General features: G+C 38.6%; 1 protein-coding gene across 2 annotated transcripts in view; it reads right to left on the bottom strand.

Moving 5' to 3' along the window:
• Positions 1-4,647: 4,647 nt before the first annotated feature.
• The window catches only part of Csnk2a1 (casein kinase 2 alpha 1), a 52,877-nt gene continuing 37,088 nt past the window's right edge, over positions 4,648-20,436 (bottom strand). The window contains exons 1-11 of one of the 2 annotated variants that reach the window (XM_021723229.3): positions 18,877-18,967; positions 18,696-18,797; positions 18,132-18,182; positions 16,890-16,949; positions 14,782-14,865; positions 10,923-11,033; positions 9,974-10,075; positions 8,770-8,870; positions 7,921-8,069; positions 7,052-7,138; positions 4,648-6,048 (exon numbers count right to left, since the gene is read on the bottom strand). In XM_021723229.3, coding sequence (XP_021578904.1) covers positions 5,933-6,048; positions 7,052-7,138; positions 7,921-8,069; positions 8,770-8,870; positions 9,974-10,075; positions 10,923-11,033; positions 14,782-14,865; positions 16,890-16,907 — 768 coding nt within the window. In that variant the 5' untranslated portion in view covers positions 16,908-16,949; positions 18,132-18,182; positions 18,696-18,797; positions 18,877-18,967 and the 3' untranslated portion in view covers positions 4,648-5,932. Of the gene's footprint in view, positions 6,049-7,051; positions 7,139-7,920; positions 8,070-8,769; positions 8,871-9,973; positions 10,076-10,922; positions 11,034-14,781; positions 14,866-16,889; positions 16,950-18,131; positions 18,183-18,695; positions 18,798-18,876; positions 18,968-20,436 lie in introns of those variants that run through there. The other variant, XM_005320565.5, reaches the window with a different exon arrangement.

Here is a 20,436-nt window from a genome sequence, read left to right as displayed (position 1 = left end):
CTAGCTATGGCGAAAAAAAACTTGGCTTTCAGCAGAGAAGTTTAAAATTCAGAATGATAGAACTTCAAGAGGGGACAATGGTGGCCTTTGTACAAATCAGAAACTCGACTTACATCTGTTCAAAACCCGTCAGGTTTAATGCAAATTATTATTATTTTTTTTCTGGCAAATACTGCCATCTCCTGGAAAATAGTAAGAAAAATCCCAAACACACAAATCATGAGATCTCTACAATTAAGGCATCCTTTTCAACACATACTCTACACAACTAGACAAATCAAAGTAGAAAGGAAAATCTGGTCCAATTCTATTGTATGATTAACACTGTGCTGGACACTTTCCATATTTATCATCTAAATGTGAACTATCAAAGTATAAAACAGCAATCTTTGCCCTAATTTTAATGCTGAAGAAAATATTAGGACCTCTGGGGCAAGAAGGACGAGAAAGGGAAGATGAGGACCCATCTGTATTGGTAATAAGGATTTAACTTGGGTAGCAGGTTTATGGGTGTGTTACAGCTTTCCTTAAAATCTGATACACATGTAAAAATGTTTTATAATAAGTCACTTGTGTAAATATTCAGAGAGGTTAAGTAACTGAACCCAAATCATCTAGCCAGAGCTGATTAGAAGCAGGGAATCTGTGGTCCTACTAAGCTGCTTCTCTGAAGTGGTTAAATTCACCACAGTCTATAAAGTACTTATCTATGTAAAATGAATTCCAAGTTGGGTACAGTGGCCCATGCTCTTAATGTCAGCAACTAGGGAGGATCACAAGTTTGAGACCATCCTCAGCAACTGAGCAAGACCCTGTCTCAAAATAAGGAGGACTGTAGCTAAGTGGTAAAGCACCCCTGGGTTCAATCCCCAGCACCAAAATAAAACAAGATGAACTCCGACTCAAAATTATCCTTACACCTTCTGTACATGTCTTACTACATACAAGTGGTAGAAAGTAGGGAGACTGCAGCATTTTAGTCTATTAATTTGACTACGATCTTTGCTAAGCCTTTAGTCATCTATGATTTCACTAGAGATCATTTAATGAAATATTTTCTTGTTATGTTAGCTTATTTAATGGCTTATAATTACAGATACAAACCTCAGGGCAAGGATATCACCTTATAATATTGAGATGCTCTTTATGCGACAATACTTCCATTTACTTATTTTGTGTGTGGGGGGAATCAATGATGGTGACAGTAGGAGTGTAGGAGGAACTACCTATTTTTAAGAATCATGCTCTTCCATCCAGTCCTCTTAAATCTTAAGGGATGATGGGCCTTCTTCTTCTTTTTTTTTTTTAATAAAAAAAGCAGCAGCTTTTTATAAGGATGCCCAGATAAGACATGCAAGGTAATCAAGTGTACCTGTATGTGGAAAGATAATTAAATGAAAAGGTATTAAATGAAAAGTTTATAGGCCAAGTATTAAATGAAAAGTTTATGGCCAGAAGAAACAATAATCCTATAAAAGTTTAGGTATGGGGCTAGGGATATAGCTCAGTTGGTAGAGTGCTTGCCTCCACATGCTATGAAGAAAAAGAACATGGGTAGAAACAGCAGTGGGAAAAGCAGGGGAGATCACTTTAGATGAGTTAGGATCAAGGTTTTTAGACATGTTCTCTGAGGCAGGACTGAAGACCACTTCAGAGCCTTTCGGTGAACTTTTTCCTTCACCAGGAATAGGCCCTGGCCAGCCTGGGTTACCTAGGACCATACAGTCTCTAAAGCTGAAGCACAAGGGAGGCAAGGGCTGGTGATTAATAAACAACTCCTTACACCTAATTCTAATCTTGGGACAGAATCTGCTGGTGGGAATCTGTAGGTGGTGGTGACAAAAGTAGATTTTCAGGATGTTCTCAATGGTCAGTTCTAATTATAACTGTACTTAATAGGTGAAAATGAAATTTCAAGAGCAAGAGAAAATGAAAACCCCCAATTGTGTCAATCTCCGATTTTCTCTATTTTATGACTATAGTAATTTAGCCCTATTCTGAAGAGCTATTTCATCAAATATACTGTATCTGACAGTCACACTGTAATGTCTTGTCTCATGTACACATTCAAAAAGTTGGATCCTGAGGGATAATTTCAAATACAAGATATTACACAAGAGTTCCTTATATCCAAACCTTTCTCAATTCCCAATAATCTCAACCTCAACATATCAGGGCCATAAAATAACAGTACACAGGGAACACTTAAAGGAAACTAGATATTTGGGATACTAATATTTTCTCTGATTTCAAGATTTTAAACTGTGTTTAAATGAGAATTAAAAGCAATTCAAGTCTACTTTTGTGGGTTTTACTAAGTTGGTATTGATAAGCCAGTGACATGTTTTACCTCTTCCCCAGCCTTTTGATGGTTTATGGTCAAGTCATCAAGTATGTTCCCACAAGCCCACCAGCACACACTCAATCCAGGTCCCCAAGACTTAACAAGTGGCCTCCAGGGCTGGACTATCTGCAAAGATGACCCTTCAAAGGACTTATGCCACTTACTGGTCTTTTCTGCTAAAACAAGCCTTTGTATTTAAGTGCTAAACTTTGTAAAACTAGTGTCAGAGCTGAAAAAGATCTCAGAAGACACCTCAGTCTCCCCTAGCTTAAATACACACAGAGGTACTAAGGAAGGGCCTTTGCCAGAGATTGTACTGGGAATTACAGTTCAAGTCAAGACCAAGGACTAATACTCCATAGCAAAGGGCCAGAGGAATAAGGTTTATGAGGGCCTAACAGGTGCCAGACACTTGGCATATACTGTCACTAAATTCCAAGGCATCAGAGGCTCCATTTAATAGATGAAACTAACTCAGAAGTGAAGTGGTTTGCCTAGTAACCAAGTATGTGAGGAGGGGAGGACTGAACAGTCTTGTTTGGCAACAACATCATTTTCCATTCATGGTACCCTGAGGTCAAAAACTCCCAGACTGCCAAGCTTATCAACCAATCTCAATTCCACTTGTCATCTCCATCAACCCAATACTAAATTTAAACCAAGTGAAAGCTATCTAAGCACACACGGTGTCGGGTGGAGAAGCATATTGCTCAGGCTGCAGGGACATTTCATTTATTTAAATGTTTTTATTTAAAAAAAAAAAAATTAAAGACCTTCATGGCACAACTTCTTCCCAGCACAGTTATAATTTAGTTATACCAATTACAATACAATTACAACCAATAAATCAAAGTGAGGGAGGACTTCTGACTTTAAACTTAAAAAGGTGGGGGTGAAGAGACCACTTCAAACAAGGTTAAAAAATGTTAAAACCCTTTCAGAGTAACTGCCAACATAGCCATTCTATATTGGCATTCCGTTTCCTGCCATCTAAGCAATGCAGACACAGGTAGTGCTGAGAAATAGTGTCCCAGTACAAGGTATGCAGATGAGGTAATTTACAACAACACAGAAGTTGTTACTCTGTAAACCCTTGCCCCACCCACCCACCCAAATGGGTCTTTAAAAAAAAAAAAACAACTCTCTCCATGCTTCTGCAATGACTCTTTAAGAGGCATTTTAAAAAACATTTATGTATTTTAAAAGGCTCTTGGTGGCACTTCAGAGTCCTCTGCAGTCACCTTCAGTTTTCACAAGATCTGAGAGGTATGAGGAGGTCCACTGTCTGTAGCTCTCCACATCAATCTCAGCTACAACTAGATTTCTGAGCTACAAGACTGGGGTGTGAAGCCTTGATTTCCAACCCTCCTCCCCCACCTCAAAAGAAAAAAATTCATTAATCATAAGCGTCCCGTTCAAGCACAATCCAGTGCAAACGTAATCACAAATTGCATCTCTGGCACATCTGGTGCTTTTTAGCTTCTGCACAAGTTCAACATGGTAACCCTCACAGCATTCTAGGGCATCAAAGGGTCAAGTACAATAAATAATCACTGTAAGTGGCTACAAGGAAGAAAATCATCCTGTCACAGTCAGAATGTTTTCCCTTCAGCTCTCCCTACAGTTGAGAAGCATTATAAAAGGAGGCATCGGCTTCCTCTAGAGTTTACCATTATATTCCCCAAAGCCACCATCTTGATAAAGTTACTAAAACCAAGATGGATTACAAAGTTAGATAAGTTCATTAAAGTCAACTCCCTAAACAACTGCTTATTTATGATGCCCAGGTGAGAAAGGCTCGTGAATCTATAAGGTAGGAGAATGGGGAACTAAGATTTTAGGCCTTAAAATACGTTGGAAGAATTTTTTCCTAGTCCCCATAAGCAGCTACTGTAATGAAATAACAGGAGAAAATACAGAGCTGATGGTTTTGCTATTGTGCTTAAAAAACTAGGCTTCCTTAGTGAAGCACCTGATAAACTTAGGTGGTTGGAGTACAGTGGAAAGTCCACTTTATACACACACACAAACACACAAAAACTGGCGACTTTTCCCATCCCCAATCCCTGCACTGCTGACACAAAATGAGTTTTATGGCAAAGGATCCTTAATCCCCAGAGACGCTTTGGCTTGTGGTGCTTTTTTAAGGCCTCTCTGCCCTGCCCAGTACCATGGGTCAAACAAGGGGTGTATAAAAACCGGGGCTTTGGGAAGCCTCCATGGTACAGGGCTGCAGGCCCCTCAGATGTGAATGTGAAACACCCACCCAGCGAGACCTTTACACAGGGAACTTAAATCTAACCTTGATAAATAAAACCAAACGTTTATTTACACCAAAGAATTCCAACACTGGATCTTTCACATATGAAGGACAAAGTATTATATATATACACACAGCAAGGGGTGGCAGGGCTGTAACAAAGTTGATAGTGGCCCACGATTACAGGTCTACCATTTCTGTTTCACTGGAAATAGTGGCTCTGCTCCTGCCTTTTAGATATATTTATAAGACCGAGGAACAGGTCTTCTCACTGGATGGCATGTAAAGGAAGGGAGGGTAGGAGGAAAAGAAGGTAGAAAGCTTAAAATGAAACTCAGCATGGCCTCACCGCCCATTAGCTCTCAGAGCTGCTATCATGAAACCTACATAGAAAATGTTTCTTTTGAGAAAAGCAGTAAGTTATGCCCAGTAACCAAGTGACTTCAACATGGCCAAGTCAAAGAAAATGAAAAGATTTTTGCCTTCTCCCTCCTACCAGCTATTGAGCACAGAATGTTGGGAGGTGAAAGGGGAAAAGATCAAGGTAGGAAGGAGCCCGGGAGGGAAGGTATCACAATTTTAAACTAAACTAAAACTAAAATTATAAGTGAGCTGGATTTAAGGTTAGGTCAGTAAGACATGATTCATACTAAACAGAAGTTTTTAGGATCTGTCTGCACTTTGTGTAGATATTCAACATCTCAACATAAGTAAGACACGCTTCCACTAGAGTCGCCAGGATAACCACACTGAAGCACTTCTGGAGTAAAGTGATGTAAGTGACCAGCAGTACATTGCTCTTAGATTGGGTCTGCCCTGCCTCTCTTCCTTCCTGCCTCCTGAGAAGTTACGTTTTTTGTAATCTCTGGAGAAGAGCGTGAGATACAACCCCCCAAAGTGTAGGAAGATGGGGGAAGCAACAGTGGGAATGGGAAGAAATCTCCGCCCAAATGCAGCAGCTGGGATTGAGGCTGGTTTATCTTTGTTCTTTAGTCATGAGGAACTGAATTTGGAAGGGGAGAAAAAAAATCTGTCCGTGAAATATTCCACCTGTAGGTAATTTTTCAGGGAATCCCCTGAGTTATGAAAAGTTCGAGTTAAAACAAAAAAGAAAAAAGAAAAAAAAAAGTAAAAGAAAAAAAAAAAGAAAAAGAAAATCAGCCTATTATAATTTTTTTTTTTTATGACTGAACTACTATAAATCCACAAGCAACGGTTCAGACACGGTGCTTCTGAAGTGTTCACCCCTCCCCGCCAGGCGCAAGCTGCATCAAGGAGAAGGTGGACTTCCCCACCTCTGCTCAGGCATCAGTAGACAGATGGGGCCATTACTGCTGAGCACCAGCGGCAGCTGGAACAGGCATCCCCAGGGGGTTGGCAGCAGCAATCACTGGTGAGCCTGCCAGAGGTCCAAGGGGCGATGGGGTTGGCACTGAAGAAATCCCTGAAAGAAAACAGCTAACAGTGAGTCAGAGATACCAAGCACGGCAACAGCAGTCACTAGTTTTTCCTAGACTCTTTTCTTTAATGAAGGCTCCCTCCCGGTCAATTTTTTACCCATTATCTTGGAATCAGATCTCTAACAGAACATGAAACACTTACTCATTCTTTTCTATAGCCACATGATATCCCACTGAACAGATGCCCCATAACTGATTTAACCAGTTCCCTACTGATAACTGTTTTCAAGTAAGTAATCTCGGCTGTACATTATTGTGCACATAGGTAAAATACTTTAAGAGCATAAAAAATAAACGACAGCTAGTTCTTTAAAAAAAAAAAAAAAAAGAATTGAGACAGGCACAGTGGCACCCATCTATAATCCCAGATACTTAGAAAACTGAGATCAGAAGTTTGCAATTTGAGGCCAGCCTTAGCAACTTACTGAGACTCTCAGGATAAAAAAAAGGGCCAAGGATGTTGCTTGGTGGTAAAGTGCTCCTGGGTTCAATTCCCAGCACCAGGAAAAACAAAATAAAACAAAACAAACAAAACAAAACAAAACAAAAAAACCAAAATGAAATGGCTGGGGAATGTAGCTCAGTGATACAATGCTTACCTCACATGCATGTGGCCCTGGGTATCACTGGTCCCCAGTACAAAGAATACAGCAATCATTTGAGGATATATGAGTAAATGCCTTATAATCACCAGTGTATCCACTTGGATGTTATCTGAATGCATAATTCTTAGGGTATGGGCCTATAGATACTTTTGAATAATTGTACATTTTTTGTATGAATTACACTCCATAGTCAAGAGAGTGTCACTAAAGTAAATTTAAGTATAAAATGCACCTTGAGACCTGATGGGAAAAGCCACATGGGCCGGTCTGTCATCAAGGACATCCCACAGAGAAGATACATAAAAAATCAGGCCCAAAGAAGGCATGAAACTAACAGTAATAGACTTCTACATTTTAAATGGGAATATACCAACAAACTGACCTGACATCATATTGGCGCTGCTGACAGGTGTACTGCCCCCTGGCATGTTAGATGAACCCATTCGAGCCTGGTCCTTTACAACAGTGTCTAGAAAAGAGACAAAAGGTTAGGCTCTGTTTTGTTTGAAGGCTAAACTAACCTGCCTTGGGGGGCCTTATAGTAGCCACCTTCAAACTTTGCATTTTATCTTACTCCATATTATTCCTGGAACTTAAGGTAGTAATTGCCTTCACCATAAATTAAGACAAGTAGCTTAAAGCAGAAATACCTTTTCTGTCCAATGGTGACAAAGGTAAACTCTGAAACCAAATCGTAGGAAGTTAAGGTAATTACCATAATAGCGCTAACTTAAGATGTTAAGTTGGTAGTCATGAAGTTGGGGCTTAATGGAAACAAATACAGTCTAATTTGATCAAGACAACACTCCTCAGGGAACAATCCTGTCACTGTAGCAGCATTTAATCCAGGATAGCACAATTAGCTATAGTCATAAACATAAATCAAAGTCTACCTATAATATTATAAGCCTTACTGGGTCTCCCCAACAAATGATTACCAGAGAAAGGACAGATGTAGTACTGTTCATTTCTAATTCAACTATTCCAGACCACCCTCTAAACAGTAAATTTATAGATTTGAAACCTCCCCCTAAATTTGCACAATGGTTGCTATCAATGTCCACTTGAAGATACCGAGGCTCAATGTGGGCCAAGTAACTTGCAGGGAGCTAACAGGAGCTAGACTGCAGCTCTCTCCAAAGGGACCAAGGGAGCAGAGCTTTCTTCACAGCATACATTCTGCCTCACTTCTCACATTCTGCTGGGAAGTGATGGGAGAGCCTCCACAGGCTGTGTGCAGTTAAGACTCACAGAAATAGGGATGTTCCATGGCCTCTCTTGCAGTGAGCCGTGACTGGTGGTCATACCGCAGCAGCTTGTCCAAAAAATCCAAGGCCTCAGGGCTGACAAGGTGCTGGTTTTCACTATGTACAAAGCGTTCCCATCGCTTACGAGAGTGTCTACAAGGACAAAAGGGGAATGAGAAATGGATCACAGGGATAAATAAGCCCAATATTTCATTGCTACATCTTCCTCAGCCAACAGAAAAGAAAGGCAAAATTCAAGATAGCAGTCTTGTACCACTCTACCACAGTAGGGGTGGGGTGGGGTGAGAAGATGACAAAGCTAATTGGAGGCTGAAAGTAGGAGAATTACAAAAAAGAGAAATCCGAGTCCTCCAATTTTAAGATCCATGAATTCAGGTTATTTTATAGGATGTTGTGAATGTTCCTTGCAGTAATGAGGGCAGGAGGCTGAGCTAACTAGACCTCTTTCCTGTTCCCACACACATCCCCGACAACTTTGCCACTTGGCGAGCGGAAGCCCTTGCATTAGGAAAGTCCACAAATTTCTGTTAAAACCTAAATCAAGAGAGATTCTGATTTGTGCCTCAACTGTAACCCTTACTCTAAAACCCGTTTCATTAATTTCACAGGAATTCTCTTATTACAATCCTCATACTTAAAATCCTCTAAGTGAATGTGAGAAATAGTCATTCAACCCAATGCTTTACAAGCCTGTTCAATGCAGCATCCTGCAGCACCAGAACGTGGGCACTCTAGCATTGCTGGCAAAACCAACAGAACTATTTCAAGAATCCAAAGCGTCAGCTCAAACCTAAGCAATTATGTCAGAGATGCACAGATTTTATGGACTTACCTGCCCAAGATATCATTGAAACGTGGATCTAATTCAATGTTGTATTTGTCAATATAGTCATATAAATCTTCTGTCCCCAGAACCTTGGCTATCCTCACCAACTAGTATTAAAGAAAGACAAAAACCCAAACCACAAGTACATTACATGATTAAATCAACAACCACAATCAAATTAACAGAAAGGGACCAATATGCCTATAGGTATGAATGTTACCTCCTAATAGTTTGTGGTTCAAATTTGTGTGCAGCAGGAATGAATTGACATAAAATTCTCAAATCAACTCAATGTGAAAATGTTAGAAAAAACTGCTTTTTAACTTTCCCCTTGAAATGTTCCCCTACTGGAACTGCACCCCTCACCCTGCCAACCCAACTGAAGATTGGGAAGCTGACCTTGCACATGAAGAATACTCTCCACCACTGTCTTTGTACCTTGGTACTCTGACAGTTACAGCTCTAATTAATTTCCTTATCTGTTTAATTCTCTTACAGATGCTCTATGAACTACTTGATAAAGACTGAGTCCTACGTGGCACCTGACAGTTACTGCCTTTGTCAGGTTATATTCTATTATTCATTAGAAATGAATACTCAATGGGAACAAGGCAACAGTACCTTCCACAAGGTGCTAGAATTATGCTAGCTCCTCATGAATGAAATGGCCCCTTGATCTTCAAGGGGAAAGTGGAGTTAGTCTAAAAAACACCATCTCTATTTCTACTGATATGTATCAACTCAATCCATATAAAGAAATGGACTATAGAAATATTACATATAAACCAACATATAAGAGAGAATATTTCCAACTCTAATGAAAGCTTACAGTAGGAGATTCTATGGTAATGTACACTTTTTAATTTGAATAACAGTTGCATGATTGGTTTAATATAATTCTTTGAAATATACACATGCTTAATATTCATATGTATATTTCACAATAAAACAAGTACTGCAAACTAAAAAGACGGAAGAGAAAAAAAGACTGTCTGATTTCAAAAAGCTAAGTTGGTGGCTACCAAGTATCAACTTGAAGATGAATGTCATGTTGACTGAATAAGCAGTAAATTGAAAACTTTTCTCTATCCTCAGAGATAGGATAGAGGGCTAAGCATCTGTATTTTAGACAAGTCCACTGAGGTTTCTAACGAGGATGCAGGTCTGGTCATCACTACATAAGTTTTTTAATGGGAACAATGTATATCACCTGATCATAATTGTCATGTCCATGGAAAAATGGCTCCTTCCGGAAGATCATACTTGCCAGCATACAACCCAAGCTCCACATATCCAAACTATAATCGTACATCTGCATTAAAACAAAGTAATTGTTATCATATGTGAATGCCCAGGCTTTTGACTTTAAAGCAGAAAATTGTCTATTATTAAAAAAAAAAAAATTCCTCTGAGAAAAACCAGAGGCATATTATCTTTTCTTTTTATGCATTCATGCAATTTTATAACAATGTGCACATACTACTTTAAATTGCTTTTTAAAAAAAACTTATATAAGAAAATCCCTGGTTTATGAAATCCTCTACCCCCACTTTAAACAGCACTGCGGATTGAACTCAGAATCTTGTGTATGTAAGACAAACACTCTAGTACTGGGCTACATCCCCACTCCCAGAGTCTGAAACTCTTCAATGCATCTGATAATAACCTAGGAAGAATGACCGTGAAAAGTACCTCAAAGAATTTTCAGATTTTTAGAACGTGGTAAATTTAGGTATCGCCCCACTACCTTTGTGTGTGTGTGTGTGTGTGTGTGTGTGTGTGTGTGTGTGTGTGTGTGTATCTTTATATTCAGGGTGCAAGTTAGGAGAGGCAAAGGAAACATTTTTAAGTTTACTCTTAAGATTGGTTAAACCTCGCTTATAATTTTCAAAAGTTTTGAAATTTCTGACTAGAAAAAATATTTTGGATATACTTTCCCTTAATTTAGGATCATACAGACCTATTGATATTCTACCAACATTATGAGAACAAAAGCAACACAAATTATGAGAAATAAAGTGATTCATGTTACATTTCACATAAAAGTGACTGCTATGGATTTACATAAATGGCTTATTCAAAGGCTCAAAGTGATGTAATTTGTAAATTATGTGCAAAATAACACAGGACCAAAATTGTACTTGCCCTTCTCTTCTCACCTGATAGTCTACAAGTAGCTCGGGACCTTTGAAGTATCGGGAAGCAACTCTGACATTATATTCTTGGCCAGGATGGTAAAACTCAGCTAAACCCCAGTCTATTAGCCTTAGCTGAAAGGAAAGAGAGAGAATAAACCATGAGCAACTTTATCTTCCTCTAAGCTATTTCCATTGGGCCACTAGAGTATTCTATTTAAAAAATCACCTACGTCACTCTTTACTGAAACTCCTTTATTAGCTTTTATAATAATTAAACTTAGCTTGACATTCAGCTTTTCCCATGATCTACTTTATGAAGACACTCTAATTTTATGTCTCTCCGAATTTCTTTCTTTTTGTGTTACTGGGTGGGGCCTGGCACATGGTATAGTACTCTATCCCTAAACTTTATCCCCAGCCCATCTCATTGGACTAAATTATTGCTATTCAACTTACTAGTGAATATTTTCTTTTGGGATACTTAAGTATCCTCAATGAAGTCTTTTCTAATCACCCAAGTAGAAGAAACCACTGCCTTTAGTTCCCTGAACCTTAGGTATACTTCTTTAACTCTTTATTGTCTGTTTTCCACATTTCATTTTAAATATGGACTGTCAACTCCTTGAGTTAGTTAAAACTATTTTAGTTACCTTCGAAATTTTTAGAATTTAACGCAATACCTGGTACACAGGAGGAAAAAAACTGAGTAAATACTTGCTGAGTGAATGAAGTTTTACACAAGTCACATATATAAATAAAACTTTTACCAAAATGTGTCCCAAAAGTAGAAAAAGGACAAGTAGAGACAAGAGATAACCCTATTTGACCATAGGCAAAGCATGACCATACTCTGGCGTGAGCAGCACACCTTGAGGGAAAATGACTGACTGCTCTGGAGTAAGTCATTGTATACATCTCAAATCTAAACCTGATTATTCCCTTGAAAACCAACTCCATTCAGTTTCCTTCTCAGTAAAAGATGACTTCAAGCAACCTGCCATTCAGGCCAATTTTAAGATTCGCCTTAGACTTCTGTTTCCCTCAAACCTCCTATTTAATCTGTCAACAAGTCCTGCTGTTGTGCCATATTTTGACCATTACCATTACCTCCTCAATCCATTCTACCACCATCTTGTCTGATTTACTGCATTTGCCCCTTTTCCTAAGTAATATCCCTGCATTTACTGTTGCCTTCTATCATCTACACAGCAACCAGAACATTTCTTGTAAAACTGTTTATTTTAGAACAATTAGAGTTCCACAGGAGGATGCAAAAATAGTAGCAAATCTGTGTTCCCTCAATGGGTTTCTCTCAATAGCAACATCACACACACCTAAAGTACAATAGCAAAAGCAGGAAATTGATACTGGAATAATTCATAAGTCTTAAATGCACTCATGGAGGTGCATGTGTGCACATGTGTGCAGTTCTATACAATTTTAATCACATCACTTTCACCAAAAGATACAGAAGTATTCCATCACCACGGAGATGTTTCACGTGATGTCAATTCCTAGTAACCTGGGTTCTCAATCTCCTTGGTTCTTTCATTTTTAGAATTAGCATGTAACTTTTTGAGATGCACCCATGGAAGCATGTTTTTTTCCCTCAATTCTGAGCTACCACAAATAAAGCTACATTTTATGTATATTGGTTTTTGTGTGGACCCAAGTTTTTTCTTTGAGATAAATGACACAGTTGGATTATATGGTATGCAGATATTTAGTTTAAGAAAGTGACAAACTACAAACATGCCAAATTTTGTATTTCCAACAGCAAGGTATCAAGTTTCTTCACAACCTTGCCAGCTTTTTAAAATTTTAGCTGTTCTAATACATGTACAATGAACATTAAAACGCAAGTGAGAATATATCAATATTCTGCTCAGACCTTGAAAAAGTTCTCCATTTTCAGAGACAGGGACTGACAATTACCTCTTAAGATGTGCATAACTTGATTCTCTTTAGCTCTGATCTCATTTCCCTCTTTTCTCCATTTTATCCTAGTTCCATCCTTATTGCTGTTCTAACATGTGAGGCTGTGACATTATCATACATACATGTGCATACATATATATATGTGTATGTACACACACACACACAAGCTTGTTTTCTTCCATAGTTCCTTGCTCATGATTTCCATAATATCTATTCCTTAAATAACTAGAATGAGGAGTATCTCTTTTGCTGGCCTTTTGTCCTTGGTTCCTGAAGCAGTTTCAGAGCAATACAGGTAAGACAATTAATGCTGTGGGACTTAGAAAGCAAGATTTCTTGCTGCTTTCCTTCTTCTTATACCTTTTTCTCCTCAATGAAGACCACAGAACTGAATTTCTCTTAAGGTGAATCACAGAACTGAAAACCTGTTTGAGCTGGCCACATTGCAAGAGTTCTGAGAAAGAGTTGTTAAACACTAACCGAAACCCTAACCCTAAGACCACTATTTCAGAAGAGGTCCTATGCCATTTCTAGGAGGAATACTGTACAGAAAGGCCAAGAAGAATCCAAACAGACAGGATTTGATGAGTTTCTCCTCTTAGTCTATTAGCATTAGACCATACTCTTTCTGTCCAATCACTTTGCTATATAGTTGTCCATGTTATAATCACACTTATGCAATAAAGTCTCCATGAAAAGTCCAAAAGGTCAGGGTTCAGAGAACCTCAACAGCTGAACATGGGGAGGTTCCGAGACGGTGGTGTGCCTGGAGATTGCATGGAAGCTGCACCCCTTCACACATGCCTTGCCCTGTGCACCTATTATTTCTGTAATATCCTTTATAATAAACCAGTAAATGTGCTTCCCCTAGTTCTGAGAAAGGGGTTGTGGGAAGTCCAAGTTAAAGCCAGTTAGTCAGAAGCAAAATATTAAACAACCTGGGGCTTGCGATTAGTAGCTAAAAAAGGGAAGAGGGCAATCTTGGAATCTAATGTTATCTTCAGGTCAGAAATGAATCAAATTAGAGAACGTCCAGATGTTGTCTGCAGTAGAATTCATTACTGGCTTACTGGTGGGAACAAATCCTCACGCTTTTGGGGGTTATAGAAGTGATCTCTGGGGGAAAACAGTTTAAGTAAGTTCTTCCTCTTAATGTTCAGGCAGGCACATTCTTGCCTCAGGGCTTTTGTGTTTGCTATTTCCTTTATCTGAAACATACTTCCCCTGAGACAGCATGGCAGGGATTCTTCCAGTGTTTACTAAGATGTCATCTTTCCAACGAAAGCTTCTCTTAACCCTTTTAAGCAACATTCATTACTCCTTAATTTTTGGTCACCTCAAAAAATGTGGCCGTTACACTTCCCATGTAAAGCAATGTTAGGGGTGAGGCCTCGGATGCTTATTAACCAAACTAGCATTTTTTAAATATTTCAGCCACTCCACAGTTATGTACTTTAAATTCTCACATTTAACTTAATGGTGTACAAGGCAATCATTACACTCATTACATTTTCTTTTTAATATTTATTTTTCAGTTTTCAGTAGACACAACATCTTTTATGTGGTGCTGAGGATCGAACCCAGGGCCCTGCGCATGCCAGGCGAGCGCATTACCGCTTGAGCCACATCTCCAACCCCATTACACTCATTTCACAGGTAAAAAAAAAAAAGAAGGCAAATGAGAAAAGGGTTTCTCAGAAACAAATTATTCAATAAGAAAGACTAGAAACAAAGTTTCCTGGTCTAGACAAATATTTTGTCCACTATACTCATCTGTTTCCTTGACAGTATTCCTAGGCAATGGTTTAAAAATGGTGATTTAATTAATCTAGTCAGTTACCAAATATTTATCAAAAACAAGCACCTGTAACCATAACAGATACTAGGGATAAAGTGTTGAAGATTCCATCATGCGGATAATAAAATCTATTTATCTCTTTACCTTTCTGTGCTCATGATCAATCATGACATTATGGGGCTTCACATCTCTATGCATAATTCCCATGCTGTGACAATAATCCAGGGCCTGTGGGAGGAGCAGATAAAAGTCAGATTTCTTTAAAGTCATTTTTTAAAAAATACAGTTCTTTAATTTTTTTTTTCTCCAACTAAATTTTCCTCCTATCCTCTGGAGACACCCCTAGGAATCAGGATTAGGACAATCACTTCTACAGCTATTTTTTTTTTTCTACACCTATTTTTCACAGACTTTTCCCAGGATTCCATAGTCAAGCAAACTCAGGTCTTTAAACTTCAAGTTCTGTTCTTTTTTTTTTATTATTATTACCTTTATTTTTATGTGGTGCTGAGGATTGAACCCAGGACCTTGCACGTGCTAGGCAAGCACTCTACAGCTGAGCCACAACCTCATCCCTCAAGTTCTGTTCTTTACAGAGTTGTTTCAACTACCTTTCTATTCAGAAAGACCCAAAAGTATATACCAGTTGCACCACTTCCAATTTTACCTCTTATCCAAAATCTAGATTATTTCCATAAACATAGGCCTCACAAAAGAAAACCAGCCTATATGTAAACCTTACATCTGAAGAAGAATACATGTTTAGCAGCTAAGAGTTCACAATAGAGATTGGAATACCAAGGCCTATGGACCAAATCTGGATTGTTGTCCGTTTTTGTGAATAATATGGTATGGCACAAAGTCACATCTATTTGTTTGCATGACTATTTTTTTTCTTTTTTTAAAAAAATATTTATTCTTAAGTTTTAGGTGGACACAATATCTTTAGTTTACATTTATGAGGATGGAACCCAGGGCCTCATGCATGCTAGGTGAGCACTCTACCACTGAGCCACAACCTCAGCCCCATGACTGCTTTTATGTTCGTAAGTACAGAGCCAAATGGTGTGACAAAGACCCCATTAACTCATAAATTCTAAATATTTACCATTCAGCCTTTTAATGAATTTTGCAAACCCATGATCTAGGTCATCCAATCCCATCTGAAAAGTTTCCTACCCCCAAATTAAGATGAACTGAATAATCTTTGGGGTTCATTAATTCTGGTCTTTTAGTCTACTGATATCATTACCCAAGTTCTTTTCTTTTTTTTGCGGGGGGTGGGGGTGGGGGGTGGGGTTGGTACTAGGGATTAAACCCAGGGGCGCTTTACCACTGAGTTACATCCCTGGACCTTTTTGAGCTGAGGGCCTTGTTTAGTTATGGCTGGCTTTGAACTTGTGATCCTCACCCAAGTTCTTGTCCTAACTTAAGGGCAACTTGGATTCCCACAATTCTCAGGACTAGGCAAGCATATTCATAACTTTCTGAAGCCTTACTTGCCATAGGACTCCATGGGCCAATGGACAGATCAAATATCTCCAAAGGCTTGATGTTAACCCTGTTTAATAAGAAACCTTAGCCAAGTCTTAGCAACTCTCTCCTCTATAAAATTGATAGAGCAAGATATTTGATGATCCCACTTTAGAAATCAAAGTTCACTCTCAATCACCAATCCCTAAACAGAGCTTTATATAATCCTGAGGACAATGACCCTCTGAGGCTCAGTTAACATTTGCTGTTTTACTTGTTGAATCATAAGTGAAATAAAAGTAAAGCAGAAGCTATCACATCAACTGTTTCACCCTCAGCTCTTACAAACATCTCTTTCAAAGGATTCTAAGTTATATTCCTATTAGACCCTATCCCCACAACCCTTACAAAAGTCTAAAGATTTTAATACCATTAGCTGTTGAAAACTTGAATGTGCAGGGTCCAGTGGTGCACACCTATAATCCCAGTTGCTTAAGAGACTGAGCAAGGAAAGTAAAATTCAAGGCCAGCCTGGGCAACTTGGTGAGATCCTGTCACAAAATAAAAAGGGCTAGGGATGTAGGTCAGCAGTAGAGTGCTTACAAGGCCCCAAATTTAATCCCCAGTACTGAAAAAATACAAATGAACAAACCCACTTATATGTTTTCCAAAACACTTCACAAAGTTTATTCACTGGCTTTTCTACCATCAGTGGGACTATTTTACAAAGGTAAGACCAATTCAAATTAAAAAGATATCTGACATCCAAGGATCCTTACCTTCAGAATCTCATACATGTAAAATCGAATATCATAGTCTGTTAACGTCTGGTACAATTGCTGTCAAAGACAAATGCAATATTTGAGCCACAAAATAATGCTAAGAAGAAAGTAATTTCTCACTCTCACTCATTGTAATTCAAACTAAGACTTGGTTCCTTTGCCACTGTTCTTAGATCTGTCTGTTCATTGCTTTCTACATCTCCAACATAACATTCACTTAAAGAGAATTTGGGTCTTCATCTCTACATGTAAAAGTGAAGAATTACTTACTTAAATATATTGCTCAAGCTAAATCTACTATACTAATGCATGTTTACAATTTAATTTGTTTTTCCTTTACCTTCAGACCTCCTTTATAAAAGGCATTTTGGCAAAGACAGAACTTCTTTAGTAGGGAAATAACTCATCTTTGACTTACACAGTCAGCACTACAAATCACTAGTGGGCATACAGATGGAACAATGCCAAACCAGTTAAGCCAATTTAAAAGAACTATTCCTGTCCCAAGCTGAAAATAAATTCAAACAGCTGTATATAATCTTCTCAGTCTCCAAAAGGTTGCAGAATTTTTACATGTACATCTTTAAATGGTTAGTGATATTCTCTGACAAAGTTTATATTGAAGTTATTGTTCTGATTCTAAAATAGTTCCTCTTCTTTTTTCTCCTTCTCAATAAAACGCACACATTTATTAATAACAGTCTTCATATGACTGGTACAAGGACAGGTCAAATACCCTTACAACTTGTACTGTAATAGAGTACCTACATTTTCCGTTGTAGTGGAATTAAGAACTGTGAAACAAGTAAGTCTCTGGATGAGCTAGGATTCAGACATTGTTGTAGAGATAGAATTTGACTACACCCTTCTTTATTTCTCACCTCTTAAGATTTATGGCCCAAGGGGCTGGGGGTGTAGCTCAGTGATAGGGCACTTATCTAGGGATTTGAGGCTCTGGGCTTAATCACCAGTACCACTTGGGGGAAAGGAAATCCCAAAGTTTCTGAGGAATCCCAGTGATGATCAAAACACAGGGGTCATTATAAAAGGGCAAAATATGCAAAGTGGGTATTAATCATATAAGAATTTTTTTTTAAAGTCTTAAACATTTTGCATCATAAGGATGAAAAACTGATTTAAAACCACTAAGAAGCAAGTGCTTTTAACCATCACCCCCAAAAAGGTTTTCCATGTGGTCTAAAAACCCAACAGCTTAAAATGGTTGGCTATATGTTATACCTTGAAGTCTGTGTTGTTTACGTGTTCAAAAACCAAGGCAGGGGTTCGTGACTAGGGGAGAGAAAAAAAAACACACATTAGTAATAGCCTTGGCAGATTCTGTGGGCACAAAGTTTGTGGATGCTGTGTGGTGAATTTGGCAGTCCTTGCCTCAGAAGTAAGGAACCCTTTATTGCTACAAGCCCCCCCACTCTGATCGTCACCACACTTAGGTCATTTTTTGGGATGGATTTCAAACAGAAGACATGGAGCTGAAGTCTCACCAGGCTCTAGGCAGCCCGACATTGCGCCCATCGCCCATCGGCATCGGACCTGAGTTTGCAAAATGGATTAACACATTTCAGTTTCCAGTGCTATCAGTCTCTTAGCCTAGAAGAATAAGAAATAGTCTGTGGGTGGAGGTCTCTTTGAAAGAAAGACCTAAGCTAGTTAAATGGTATATCTGATTAAGCACTTATAATGCCAGACTGAATGGTGAAAGGGAGAATAGAAAGAGGCAAGTTGTGCTCCAGTTCCAAGACCACCTCAGCCCCAGGGGGCCTTGCTAACACCTACTATACTCACCACAGGGTCTTTTACAATGTCTGCCAGTGTGATGATGTTGGGACCGCCTCTCAAATTCTCCAAAATCTTTATTTCTCGCTTAATTTTCTTCTTTTTTACTGGCTGAAAGGGTAAACGTATATCAGCAAAAACAATTATTTCAGAGTATTTTAACAGGTAGGATAATACATAAATGGCTTACTTATGAGCTCCTTGAAGGAAGGAAATGTGTCAGACACGTCTCTGAATCCCCTTCTCCTACCACTGTGCCAGGCACTCTGCAGGTACTTATAAAAGTTGAATTAAAGGGGAAAAGATTTCCACTCCAAAGAATTAAATGCTAATTTCCACAGAATTAGCATTTAATTTCAATTGACAGTCTTTAAAACCTTACACACTAGCAGTTTAAATGGCTGGTAATCCTAAAGTATACTGTAAAAACACTTCTTATCCTCTAGGATGAAATACTGATTCTCTTCATTCCTTCCTCTAAGTGTGTGACCCTATGTGAAGAAAACAGGAGCAACAGCAAGGACAGCCAAACTGTTTCTGTGCAGCATAACCTGTGGGTCAAGTGTGGGCTTCATAGTCATGCCTGCCATCGGTGCCAGCCCCATCTCCATTCCTGCTGGATGTGTACCCTTGGGCAAATTTCTTAACTTACTTTAAGACTTTCATTACATGTAAAAAGAGGACCCAGCAAGAATCAAATGAGGTTATCTGAAAAGATCTCAGAACATGGTTGGGCATAACACAGAAAATACATGTTTAGCCTTATCTGAAGAGTCTAAAACAATGCTGGCTCAAGAAAAATATGATGCAAGCCACATGTGTAATCTTAAAGGTTCAATAGTCACATCAAATAAGTAAAAATAGACATATTTAAAAGTATGTTTTATTCAACTTATATTCAAAATCTTATTGCCCCCTGCTTTTTAAATTCCGAGACAGGTCTAGTTGCTTAGGGTGCTGCTAAATTACTGAGGCAGGCCTAGACCCGGGGATCCTCCGTCTCAGTTTCCTAAATTTCAAGGATTACAGGCATACACCACCACACATGGCCTAAATCAGAATGTTGAGGATGAAACTGGGAATGTATTTTTAGATAGTTCCCAGGTTGATGATCTAGGTCCAGGAACTACAGTACTATAAAACTCTTTTAACCTTAAATTCTAGTTCTGGTACAGCAGGAAGCAAGCAGGTTTTAGAAACAGTCCTAAAAGCCTAGCTTTGTAGCTATATGGCTTTGGGAAAAACATCTAAAGGTTTCTCAACTTTATTTTTATTATTGGTGGAAAAGGACTATAGTTCCCTCAGAGTTGTTGTGATATGTATGTCCCTTTGACACTTAACAGAAGTAAGTATTTTTTTATAGTCACTTTTATATAGTCCACATTCAATTCAACTCAAAGCTTTACCTTGCTCCTATGAGAACTCAGTACATTAGCTGGCTGGCTGGGAAGCAAGGTGATCAATATTCCCATTTTGCTTCACCAGATCAGATCTTTTTGATCTGTGGGCCTATCTGGGAGATTTTCTCCCCTCCAGAGACAAACCCATCAATCCTGTTTTCTACTACATTACTATTTCCCAATAGCTGATTTAAGGCAAGACGACGAAGACGACAACAACAACAACAACAAAAAACAACCAACAATTATTGGTCTACAAATCTTTTATTTAATCCTAACTTCTAAAATTGGTTTAATATGGACCAGGTAGGTGACTTACACCCCAGTTCAATGTGATCACTGTAACTTTT

Source organism: Ictidomys tridecemlineatus, chromosome 5, assembly GCF_052094955.1.
Source record: "Ictidomys tridecemlineatus isolate mIctTri1 chromosome 5, mIctTri1.hap1, whole genome shotgun sequence".
Classification (NCBI taxonomy): domain Eukaryota; kingdom Metazoa; phylum Chordata; class Mammalia; order Rodentia; family Sciuridae; genus Ictidomys; species Ictidomys tridecemlineatus.
This window is presented reverse-complemented; position numbering and strand designations above follow the sequence as displayed.